Source organism: Plectropomus leopardus, chromosome 3, assembly GCF_026936395.1.
Source record: "Plectropomus leopardus strain MGB_pleo_1.0 chromosome 3, ASM2693639v1, whole genome shotgun sequence".
Taxonomy (NCBI): Eukaryota; Metazoa; Chordata; class Actinopteri; order Perciformes; family Serranidae; genus Plectropomus; species Plectropomus leopardus.
The window spans coordinates 3560744-3574100 of NC_142178.1; the positions used below are offsets into that span (position 1 = coordinate 3560744).

The following is a 13357-nucleotide window of genomic DNA, read 5'->3' on the forward strand; positions in this document are numbered from 1 at the left end:
GCAGGTGAATTTCAATATTTTGCATAAAATAAGGACATTCATCATTTCAGACGCATAACGACATTTAACAGACTAATTGAGAACACTGGCCACAGATTATTGTACTGATAACAGTCAGAGGTTTTTTAAACTTCACTGTGAAGTGTCATAAAGCTGTCAAGCAGTCAGAGGCACACCGGGCTCTCTCACACATAACATGGCTTCAAGCTCTCCCTACCTGACAGGGAAGGCGTGAAGCACGCAGCCTCTCTCACACCTGACAGTGAAGCTCTAGGCTGCAAGGTGTGTTAAAATGAGTGTTGGGCAAAGGTAAATTATAAAGTTATCAGTAGGGCTGCCCCTTGAAAGTAGGAGATTTAAATTATTAGATGGAGACCCTCAGATGACTTAGATTACTTCAAGTGGAGCCATTGTTTTGTTCTGTACAGTGTAACTCTTGGGGCATTTTGGTCCCCAGATTTTTGCTGCAGAGTGAGCTCTATTGACTTTCACGCTACTCTTTGCAGTTGTGGATATGCAGACAGCGGCGCGGAGGGAGAGAGAGACTGTGTAAGGTGAAGAAGTGGTGAATTTACAGCTCACAGCAAGTTATTATGTCACAGTCGCGAGCTTTTGTTGATATCTAGTGTCAGTAAAAAAATGTACATTTGCAGCCCATTGTTTTGTGATTAGTTTGTTTACTTAACGTAGCAAATAAGTAAGGAAATTTGTGTTTGGTAGATTATTTAGCCTGTTTATTCCCTTTTAAATGGTGCCACATTTGTAAGGAACATGCATTTGTGAGATGAGCTGCAGAGCTGAGTGTGTGGGTTGCACCCATGAAAAATTTGCCAAATCTTCTCTGCCAATGCCAAACAGCTTATTATGCTATTGACTCTTGTTTGGTGGATTGGATGATTGAAGTCTGAAGAAACAAGACATATTGGCAATTTAACAATTTATTCATTTAACAAATAGGAGCCTCATTAGCGTGTGGAAGAACCATACACAGCCACAACAGCCTAGCACCACCTCCTCATGCTGATCACCAGCCTGGTCACACTCTGCTGTGGGATGGCATCCCATTCTTCAACCAGCATTTGTTGCAAGTCAGCCAACGTGGTTGTGTTGGTCACTGGCATGATTCTTGGAGCAGACACCAACTGACCACTGTAGCAGGGCCCGTGCTCGCAGGTGCTGACAATCAGGTGCCAATCAGGCACCTGATTGTCAGCACCTGGGGGTACCAGAAGCTCAAAACAAGAGTCAGTAGCAACAGCAAGAAAAGCTGTTTGGCATTGGCAGAGAAGATTTGGCAAATTTTTCATGGGCGCAACCCACATACTCAGCTCTGCTGCCCATCCCACAAATGCACGTTCCTAACAAATGTGGCACCATTTAAAAGGGAAATAAAGAGGCTTTCCAGCGGTATAAGATTTATTACCAAGAAGCATTGTTATAACAGAGAAATAATCTACCAAACACAAATTTCCTTACTTTTTGTGCTTAGCTTATATGACGTGAATACTATTGTCATACGGAGCTATATGAGATCCCACTAAAACTGTAAAAAGTAGTATGGAAAACAAACTGAATCATCAAATATTGTATTAAACAGCCAGATATGATTTGACTGGCATCATTCTGAGTCAGGTACAGCCCTAGTTACCATGTTGTGTTCAATGTAATCTTGTAAAATGTAAAAAAAACCTGAATAAATCTGGCAGGAAATTATTATATATATATATATATACTGTATATATATATATATATATATATATATATATATATATATATATATATATATATATATATATATATATATATATATATATATATACTGTATATAGTAAAAAGGCTTCCCTCCCTGCTAGTATTCACACATCCCATTGCTGCTGGGTTTTTCCACTCAGGAATAATGAAATCAATGTCGTCAATATCCAAGCCCATTGTAATAATGTGGAAATGAGACAGGTGGTCTTTGTTGCTTTATTGTCCGCATCATTAGTTGAATTCAGTCAATGTTCACAGTTCATTAGGCAGCAGCATATAGACTTTCAGCCACAGAGGCATGAAAACAAAATGTATGAGCAAGCTACTGGAAATAATGGCACACTGGTGATTTTTATATCTGTGTTGAGTTATTGCAACTGTCCTTGAACCAAAAGCTCCAGACTGAAGACTGCTTGTTAGCAAGCTCCCATCCTGCTGAGAAGAGACACTGAAGAAAGCTGTAGTTCTGACACTGGCCTTGACCTGACCTCTGACCTCTGAGCGTATAATCAGGAGGCTCAGTGTGTTGATATGCTCAACATATTTTTATCCACCTGTGGGATTTCTGGGTTTCGTTTAAGTATACTGTGTAATCTTACCAAGGCGATTAGCTGCATGGAAACAACTCTATCTCTGTTTGTATCATCTTTCATTTCCTCCTCAGTGTAATTAGGGGAAGGATAATGCTGATGGTTTTTATTGGGAATGAAGATAAATGTACAGTAACACTCTGTTCTTCTGCTGGAGATGGATGTGGAGACTCTGGTAAGTGAACAGTGTCAGAGAAAAATTGCCTGTGGTCTGACTTTGTCATCACAGTCAAACCATCATGTATCACAATCTTATGCTTTTATTATACGTTCTCTGTATAGACTGTGTAAGCCGTCCTGGTTGAGGCCCTCTTCAGCTTTTTTGAAAACACATTTCTGTTTTGATGGTTAACTAGAACAAAACTGGCACATCTGTTTGTCACTGTTAATCCATCACTTCATTTCTTCCCACCAGTAGGGCTGGGCGATATGGCATTTTCACACCAAACCCGATTTACGATTTTAATTAATTTTTTTTCCTTCTTTAAAACAAACTACAAATGACAAAGAAATAACTCAAAACAAGTTTTGCTTTTGATTTTAGCATTCAAAATTAAAGGCAAACTGAATTTCCCTTTTGGGGTTAAAGTGCAAGCTGCAAACTTGTTTTTAACACCGAAGGCTGCAGTAATTTCACGCCGCTGCGGCGAGGACACAGCCTCTATACATGGGGCGCCTGCTCTATCCACTGAGCCACCAGGCGCCCCAACTTGTATCATATCTTTAGCAATATACAGCGTGACTGTATCAGTAATGGCTTTCAGTGTTTCTACATCACTGCACTCGTCTATATTAGTTACATTAAGAGAACAGCAGAACTAATTCTACGGCTGGCAACAGCCCACCATCACTCCAAGCTAGACAATGGCTGAAATCAAAGCGAGGCAGTTGGGCACCAGGCCCCCAAATCACTAAATCCGCCCCTGATAACAAGGAGCGCAGCAAAGAGCAGCAGAGAGCAGCTGGATGAGGTCTGTCACTGCACTGCTCTCAGTCTGCTCTGATGGATCTATCAATCAGCTGTGTGATCAGCCAGGTGTGATGTTTGTTGGTTTTGTTTATTAGGCCCACTTTTTGTCACTCTTTGAAAATAGTAAAATTAATCACTTGGTCTCAGTTACTTTGGCTCGGACAGGAATGTGTGGCACGAGCTGCGCTCTAGTATCTAAATACACACACACACCTGGCGCACAGTCTGTATACAGACACGTTTTATAAAAACAAAACAATAACTATTTTTGTGCATTTTCAGTATTTACTCTCTAACCTGCTGCTGTTGAATATTCCGTCAAATTTCCCTATTTCGTATATTGGGGTGGACGTGACATCCTGTCCTCCGTGGAAATTACGCACGTGGTCAGTGGCTCTAAATTGGGAGAGATTTGGGAGAGATTGGACGCTGGGAGGACAGGGAAAAACGGGGGTGTCCCGGGAAATAACTGTGTTGCCTATTTCTCACCTAAAAAGTTTTCAGTAGCTTATTTTAGTTTACTGTTTACCCGGACTACAAGATCATAAGGTACCAGCTGGCAGCCATATTGTTTCTGGACAGGAAACTCATATTATGTCACCCACCAGCTGGAGCATTTATTGGTCTGGTGCGGCACAGTGCATTCTGGTAGTTATAGGTTTCTGACCTCTTCAACAAATGCAAATGCTACAGTCCTTTTTCTCTGTTTTCTCTGGTCATGTAGCAGCAATTTCAAAATAATTTGCATCTTTCTGCCACACAGACAACCCACTTTTATGAAAAGATCAACTTTCAGCAGTGAAATACTTCTTTTATAAATTTCTTGCTTCTGACTCATTGACTTGCTTTCATCCTATTTGTCTAAAATCTTCGTCACTTACCATTTTTTTATACATATAAAAAAAAAAATCTTTTTGTATTTCAACAGTAGTCTTGTCAGGCCTTTGAGCTGAAACGTCCAAAATCTGACCTGTTGCTGCCAGCTCGCTGCGGCACGTGTGGAGATTGATGCCCCATTATTTTAATAACCTTCGTTTATGGTGGGCCTAACAAATGGAATAATCAGGGACCATTGATCGACGCAGTGAGCGGTGCTGGGGGCATTATGGGAGTCATAAAAGGGTGCACAGGGAAAAGGCTGGAAAGTCCCCTGGAGTCCCGTGCAGTTATTAATGAGAAGAGTAAGGCCACCAATTATATGCACAAGCTCAAAGAGGAAGACATGCACACAGTCACATGCATGTCCATTCCAAGTCCCCGTCTGTCTCCATCTCTCTTCAGCTCCGTGACTTTTTATCACAGCAATCGGGACGAATTTGTGCCTGAAAAAGCAAAGTGCTGTTAAAGCACTTCACTTTTCTGATGCTCTGTCTCTTTTTTTTCTGTCCTGCTCTCACTTGCTCACACAGACTGATTATTGGAAATCCATGGGGTCCAGCGTTCCTGTTAAAGATTTAACTCTGTGTAGGCTTCCCTCTCACATTAATGCTAACAGTCAAATTAACAGGCTGAGAAAGAGACACTTGTTATGGGTCAAAAGGTGCTTTGTTTGCAGTGGGAATCCTCTCTTTGCTCTCCAGCTTTCACTCATTTTTCTTATCACTGTTTCTTTACAGTCTTTATTACAGTCCTACTGTCTCTTTGTGATTTTCTAAGTCTGCGATTAATAATTTTATTTTAGAATAATCTATAGCCTTGTTATTAATTGTTTAGAATTTGTCAAAAACAGACATTTAAGAATCAAAGTACATTCGAATAACAAAACAGCCGCTTCTCAAATTAAAGAAGCAGGAATCTGAGAATGGTGTTCACTTTTGCTTGAAGAATGACTGAATTATTAATAGTTTGATTATTTTCAGTCAATTTTCTGTCAATCCACTAATCAATTTCAGCACCATATATTTTCTTATTGTCTTTTAACCCTTTGAAATATGGATCATCAGTTTTCTTGTGCTCTCATCAGACACCTATAACAAGCATTTAATTGGGGCGTGAGCAAATTGGTTTGGTTTCTTATAAAAAACATGGGAATAAAGAGAATAAGCAGCCTGGCAGGATTAGTAAAAGGTGAAAATGACCTGAGAAGAGAGGAGAAGCTGAAAAGCTGAGAGAGACCGAGAGACCGAGATATTAATTATCCAAAACAGGGAAAAATAAAAATGATTTTCACAGTCATTAAAATTATAAAATTAAATTGTTACACAAAAAGTAAATACTTCTGTTTATAAATATCATATTTTTCATATTTTGTAAGGCTTTTTTGTTCAATTGTTATGTTTTTTTATTTTTTAATTTATTTTTTAAAAACTTTTTTCAGGTAATTTTCTTGCAGGCTTCTGTTAGGCATTTTTTTTGCAAATTTTTTGTTAAGTTGCACATTGCCCCCTTTCCATTTTTTGAAAGAAATTAAGCCAATTTGCTCCAGTTTCAAAGGATTTATGAACAGAGACTTTGTTTGGTTCAATTTATTTAGTTCAGTTTATTTATTGGACAAGAGAGTTCACACTTTATTGTTGTGTTTTCATAGCCAAAACCTATGGCTGTCAAAGGGTGGGTACATTTTTTGGTCTGACCCATCAACTGACCGACTGAGCAACCTATAGTGCTGCTGGTAACAGCTGAAAATCTCAAACTTTACTGAAGGTCCAAGTTTTCATTCCCATCTCGTGCTCTTCATCGGTGGATGGGTTTGAGCAGTTCATCTGTTGTTGAGGTCATACTTGAGTCCCATAATAATAACTCCATCTGTTGATGAAGACCAGTTAAAAGCCCCACAAAAAGCTAGTTAGTGGACCTTGAGAGTTGGTTTCTACATTGACCTGCTTGCCTCCCAGTGAAAAAAACAGTTTGTATTGACCAGTCCAGTGCTGCCTGTCTTTATCAATGCTTAATTGACCTTAATGGGGTACACCAAACAGAACAAGGTCTAAGGTCTGATAGGAACTAATTCATTTCCATACATATGGTTATTTACCAGCATTTTACCTCATAGGCAGCCAGCTTTTTCCAAACCTGGTTGATAAATGGACTACTTGTTTTTGTTTTCTGTGTGCGTGAGGCAATATTGTGGAACAAACAAGCAGATAAATCAATGAGAATAATGTGGAGCCTGTCTGCGTGCAGCCGTCACACTTGAACGCCACGTTGCACCGCGATGATGAGCCGAAACAGAAAAACACTGTTCCTCATTCATCTGTATTATCTCATGCAAATGAATATCAAATGGATTGTAAATTGCTTGCGTTGGATACTGGACGGAAACAAATAATGTCACCAGGGCTGTTTATATTGGAATGTTAATTGTATCACCATCTAATGCCACTTAATTGTAGTTGTGCTCAACAGCAACATGATACCACTGTGGTGCCAGCAGTGTCGTCTTTGTATCACTCAGGTGGCAAAATTGACTACTACTTAGTTAAGGACTTATATCTGTAGTTTTTGTGTATTTTGAGTGAAAAATGTCATCATAAAAAATGAAATGATAGCTTCCCACCTCCTCAAGAGAGTCAACAGTTTTTCTTTGACATTTTAACTGCCATAACAGTAATGTCTTTTCCCTCTCTCTGGTTTGTGCATTAATACGTCTCCAAAGTGCGCTGTCATTTCAGCTGTTATATTTTAAAGGGCAAACCTGTCGCGGTTCTTCCCACGCGAGTCTGCGTCTTTGTAGTATCTTTGAGATATAAATGTCTTTTCCCAGGATATTGGTGTAGATATTTTGCAGCCCCTGCAGAGCTTATAGAGAACAGGCACACTCACACACGCATTGTGTTTTTACTCAAATGACAGACGTGTACTGTAGAAGGAGATTACACTTAGGCTTTGTGCCAATGGAAAAAAGAATTGAAGTTGTCTTGTTGGTACATTCCACTCAACTGCAGCACGTGTTTCTTTCATAAAGAATGATTTAGAAGTGCAGCTCGGACAAGATAATTGGAAACACAGTAAATAGTCTTCATTAAATTCTTTGACACTGAGGTCCTGAGGTGTGTGTCGGGACATTGGATGACTCTTCAAAGAAAATCTCCAGTTCTTTGAAGGATATAGAAAGTGGAAATCTTTACAGTATGTCCTGTCAAAGCTCATTGAGTTTGAGATTTGGTGACTCACTGGGGAGGTCATTGTTGGCTTTCAGCCCCTTTAAGTGTTCATGAATCAACTCATGAGCTATCATTGGATTTATAGATATCAGATCCACAAGTTGGCAATCAAGAGATACTTTTGTCGGAGAATCTACTGCAAGTGCAACTTAACAATTGCTAAAATTCTTGTTATTGTTGTCATTGTTGATCAGCTATTTGAGATATTTTGTCCACCCACTGTAAAAATGCTAGTGGCAACATTCCAAAGGTTGTGACACACCAAGCCAACATCCGAGAACTAGCAGTGACGAAAGCCCCATGCTGCGAAGCATCATTTTGCCACAGAAACACATCAAACCAACGGCCACCAAGGATGTTCTGACCGGACCTGCATGAGAGGAGAGTCCCCTCCATACCAGCAGATGGTGGTCATCTGTATTCATAAATCAAAATGGGACACCAGAAGACCGCCAGGTAGCCAGCTAATACTAGTTAGCCAGTTAGCACATGAACAACACAACCCAATATTGAAAGAACAAAGTATATGTTTACTGTGCACCAGTGAACAGCAACACAACCCATCAGGAAACATTTCTGTTAAGAGCTCAATGGTAGTAGAAAAACAATCTTACCTTATATAACCAGTTTGTTATAATCTCCTTCCTTCTTAACTTAGCTCTTTGCTTACATTTTTCATTTCTATTTCTCTTTTTGTGCGCTGTGCTGAACAGCCAATCAGAGAGATTTTATTCACAGATGGGCTCCACGGCTGCTACCGCTAATTCATCATGCTGAATCAGCCGTAAAAAAGCCGAAGAGGGCTGATGACGGCCGATGGTGCGGGACACACGGTTGTGACAAGGGCAGCAGGCGCTCATTGTTGGCCCAACGTTAGCTCGGAGTTTTACAGCCTTAAAGATTGCTATTTCAATCTCTTAGTAAGCATTTTACCTCCAAAATATCAACATTGTCATTGGCAGGTTTCCATTAACCTTCAAATTGAGCAAACTGAAATTGCGAATATAAAATATGCCTAATGGAAACATTAATTTTGACAAAACTCCCATTAATCCAAAAAAAGTTTTTACGCACCCATGAGGTCGTATTTCAGGGCAATTTAAAAAAGCTTTAATTCGCAAAACTGCAATGGAAAAACTTATTTGTCTTTTCTAGGTCACATGGTGCTATGGTTATGTGCTTGTCAGTAGGAACTGGCTCCATGATGCAACAGGAGCTATAAGAGGTGTTATTGCATCACATAACTCTTCAAAAGTTCAGCAGATCATCTGGAAGTTTTGAATCCACAATTCCTCTGTGAAATCGTTGACTATCAGCTCCCAGAAATCCCTCATATGTGGCCGCTCCCATGTATAAGGGGCTTGCATTTCCATCATTACTTGCAAAACAAGCCTATGTGGCCTTGGCCTCACAGAACATCACTCAGTGGAAACACAGTCATCTCATCATCAGTTGTGTTTTATCGACATTTCAAAAATACTGCTCAAGTTTTGCACAATTCTGTGATGGAAACCCACCTTATGTGAGCATGTTAGCATGCCAGTGTTGATTGTTGTTTTAGCTCAAAGCACTGCTATGCTGAAGCAAGTCTTGTAATATCACACTACTGTCACTTTGGTTTCATTTGTCACAATAACCAGGGGATTGTGTCCATATAGTTGTGTACCCAAGCGTGTTGTTGTTTTTCTTTTTTCATAAGGATTGGTTCGTGATGTCCCCATGCAGGCGGGAAAAGGCCGAGGGGTGGGGAGGTCAGGTGAAAAATGAGTAAAGCAGTGCTATACAGTGCACATGTGTGTATGCATGTGCCTGTCTAGTCCTCTCTTGCTGAGTCCCACTGGCACACTGACCTTTTACTGTGTGGGTGGGAAAGCAGAAGGCACCTTAATTACCCTTACAACAACAGCCCTCCTAACCTTCTTCAGCCATGGGATGTCACGTTACCTACTGTACACACACAACATGTGCTCTATAGGTCCACATTACACACTGAGACAATATCTCACACTGCCTGGAAAAGGTCACTTGGCACCCTTGCCTTGACCTATATAATAGTGTTGTATGTGCAAAAAACTGTGTTCGATTGTCTTCATTTCTCAATCCCAGTAGGGAAAAGGGTGTATCAGTTTAAATTGTTAGCCACGTTAGCAGCATGGTTTTTGGGATGGTAGCTTTGGTCGGTTGGTTGACCATTTTGGTCCAAACATTGATGTTCCCCAGAGAATGATTCCTCCCGGTGTTGGTAATATCCTGCCATCACCTCTGTGCCATCAACATTTTCAAGTTTTCAATATCAAATATTGGTAATGGAAAACATTTTTTGTACAGATATTCATGGTTCCAGGAGGATGTATCCTAATGTTTTGTCCTCTCTTCTTGGGTCTCCATGAGGTTCACATTTGTGGCTTTGAATGAAATGTCTTGCGGCTAAATTACACTGGGCCCATCAATGCCGCTTTTCGTGCCATGGAGAAAGGAAGTAAGTCAAAAAGGGGTTGAAACTCGCACAGTACTTGTAGTATTTAGAACTTTATTGCAATAAAGTTCCAAAAACTGCCTGGGTTGCACAGAAACTCTTAAAGCAATTAGATTTGTGTAGAGCTTTTTGAAAAAAAAAAAAAATCTTTAAAGCAAAACTGTAACCAGGGAGTTGCAAGAAAGAATTGCACCCTCAAGGGAACCCTGCATGTAGCTGACCTAGAGCTAATTGGAGCCAAGAGGGTTTGCAGGGCCTTGTGAAGTTCAAAGGCCATCTGTCTCAGAGTAAACACTCACAGGCTTTGATTCACTAAAGGACAGGCTGATGAAGCAGTGATTGGTCAGTTCAGGTCAAGCAGTGCCATCAACAAACAGTTCTCCTGCTGAGTCCATGGCTGGTATTAGTGGCAGAGATGAGAAAGTGATGAATCAGTAATCTAAACCCTCCTCTAACATGTTGAACCTATTAACTAAACCAAAGAATACCTTGGAACTACACTCTACCCTGTAGAAAAACACATTTCTTACTTTTTAACAGAGTTAAAGCTATAGCTGAGTTTTTTTTCTTAAATTTGCTGAACTTTCACTATATCCAGTACAGTAGTACATAAAACTGACAATCTTTGAAAAACATGCCTTCTGCCTCCTCAAAATGTTCTTCATGGCATTTGCTAGATTCCAGAATGGCTGGCCGAAAACAACCACAGAGGTGCAAACTTGTCACCTTTCGGTGAAAATCACAGTTTTGAAGCCAGGATAGGTCGTTTCTGTGATCTAATTAGTTTTTGAGATATAGGTGTGTGTGTGTGTGTGTTTGTGTGTGTGTGTGTGTGTGTGTGTGTGTGTGTGTGTGTGTGTGTGTGTGTGTGTGTGTGTGTGTTTGTGTATCTGCAGCTTTTGATGTAATAATCATACAAACTTCACACATTTCCCAGAAACGGAACAGCAAAATTGTCCCAAATTGTCCGACATCCTACAAATGTAATATGAAAATGAAAAAAGATCTCTGTGGTCATTGTTCTTTTGTTTATTTACTTTAACACTTTAACTTTAACTTTACTTTAACTTTAACTTTACTGCCAACAGGTTTCAGTCAGCTCATTAGAAAATATCTCAGGTTTTGGCAGAGCGGGTCATAAGCGCGTCAAAGCAGCGCTCTGAGTAAGTTATAAATAATTTATAGAAACATTTCGCCAAATATATATATATATATATATATATATATATATATATACATATATATATATATATATATATATATATATATATATATATATATATATATATATATATATATATATATATATATATATATGTATTAATAAGTCCACCTTCTACCTTCTCTTCCACTTTCTCTGTCATTCTCTCTCTCTCAAACACACACTCAGCTTTATCATTCCTTGTCAGTTTACAGAATTGTTTTTAGGCACATAAATATCTTGTTAAGATAGATTTATTTTTTGCATAAGCAAATGCCTCTTGTAATGAGGATTTCTCTGCAGCAGGTTCATCTGTGTTTCAGTAGCCTACCTGCTCAGCACCAAGGACAGCGCAGGGACAGGTTGATAGCTGGGACCCCGACAGGCTGAAAAGTCTCTTTTCTCACTCTCTTAAGAACATTCAGTTCAAGCTGGATAGGGTGAAAAATGTGTTTTTTTGTCTTCTTGTTCCTTACAGCTCAGTGTTTAAGCTTCACTGTACAGAATGATATATGTTCAGAGCCTGACACTCGAAGGCTGCTTTCACATTCATCTTGTGACATCACAAATAGTTTAGAAGCCAGTCCAATGTTCCTTTACACATGTGTGATGTGGAAACTCGAAGCCTCCAGTGCACATACACTCCACATTTTTCATTTTCATGTAATATTTTTGGGAAGTTACTGTTTTGAAAGCTGAACATTTTAACCTTCCCACAAACGCAACAAATCCCTGCAATTGTAATAGCTATTACAAGTCTCCAGCTTTTAATTTTAGGGGTTTAAATTTCATTTGAATTTTAAGGGTTAATTGTGGCAGCCCACCACAAATAAATGAATGTGTGGAAAACCCTGGTTATAGGTTTGAATATGACCAGTACTCAACCCTAGTCTTGTCTGTGCACTCAGTGTCCTCTTCATTGCGCCACAACAGATATCAATTATACATTTGATTTTTATTGCATGAGAGAAAGGAAAAAGCATGAGAGTGCATGAAAAGTGTCAGTTGAGTCCCACTCAATCCATGGGAGTTGGCAGCTCTGCACAACTTACTTTAAGCTAGTTACATGCACTCAAATTGTGTAGAGCTAAGAATTGCATGCACAGATCAAATTTTACCTGCACTACTGTACATATGCATGTGGTAATTGGAGCTGTGGTGCAAGTGTCAGGACTTGCCACATGACCCATGAATCGATGGTTGTTCTTTTCCAGATGGCCTGTTTCTCTCTCCTTCCGCTCACTTCCTGCCCCGGTGGTCCTCTGTGTCACGGGTCATTACCTCGTGTGGTTTCAGTTTCGACATTTTGGCATTAATTTATCTTCAGACTGCCCCTTGGTGTGATCTGCACCTTTTTGGGTTTAATTCATGCAATCACACAGTGACAGTGACAAACCGTACAGACTGCACGTTACAGTCCTTCATGGAGTGGCACTTGTCTCGGAGACATAAAGAAATCCCTGTGCCAGACTGAGAAAAAGTGGAGGGGAAAAGAATAACTCATTTCTCAGTAACTACAGCTGAGTGTCTCTTGGGCGAGACACTTAACCTTCACCGCTCCACTGGAGCTTCAGTGGCCAGCAGCAGCTCGATGTGGTTTACAACACTGACTTGAGTACAAGCATATGTGCTCAAACTCGTTTCCCAGACGAATAAAGATTTTATGTGGTTTTGAATTATTAAGAATGAATCCAAGAGTCTGTTTAGATTGGAGCACTGATGAGTGATGTGAGGATAATGTTGTGTTCTGTGTCTTCTCCCCCAGATGAAGACTGTGAGTGTAGCACTGGTGTTGTGTCTCAATGTGGGAGTGGACCCTCCCGATGTGGTCAAGACCTCCCCCTGTGCCCGACTGGAGTGCTGGATAGGTGAGTCGCACAGCATCATAAATGTAAAACAGACAAGCACTCAAACGCAACACAAAGTGTTGGATATGATGAAGTGGGTTCTTCTTAAATATGATGCTTACAGTATTTTTCAGAATATGACCTATCTTTTTTTTTCTTTTTTTTTAGTTTTAACCATACTTTTTTAGCACCATGTCTTCATAAGGTCATGCTAAGGAGAAGGGCCCTACTTAAAACAAAAAAAGTCTTTCCTTTGGGTTTTTAAAAGAATCTGCGTTCATATGATATTATTGTGAGAATGATTCTTGTGTACACGGATCCACAAAAACAATTGAAAACGCTGTAGTATGTATGCCAGGCCAGTGGTTGGTGGTGCAGCTTTGTAATGACACACCACAAAAGAACACCATGTGACTGA

At 39.9% G+C, this 13357-nt stretch overlaps 1 protein-coding gene across 4 annotated transcripts in view; it reads left to right on the forward strand.

Annotated features, from left to right (window-relative positions):
• rptor (regulatory associated protein of MTOR, complex 1) overlaps positions 1 to 13357 on the forward strand; it is a 256587-nt gene that overhangs the window by 17596 nt on the left and 225634 nt on the right. For all 4 annotated transcript variants that reach the window (XM_042484972.2, XM_088075352.1, XM_088075351.1 and 1 more), the window contains exon 3: positions 12858 to 12960. In XM_042484972.2, the coding sequence (XP_042340906.1) occupies positions 12858 to 12960 (103 nt within the window). The remainder of the gene's footprint in view (positions 1 to 12857; positions 12961 to 13357) is intronic.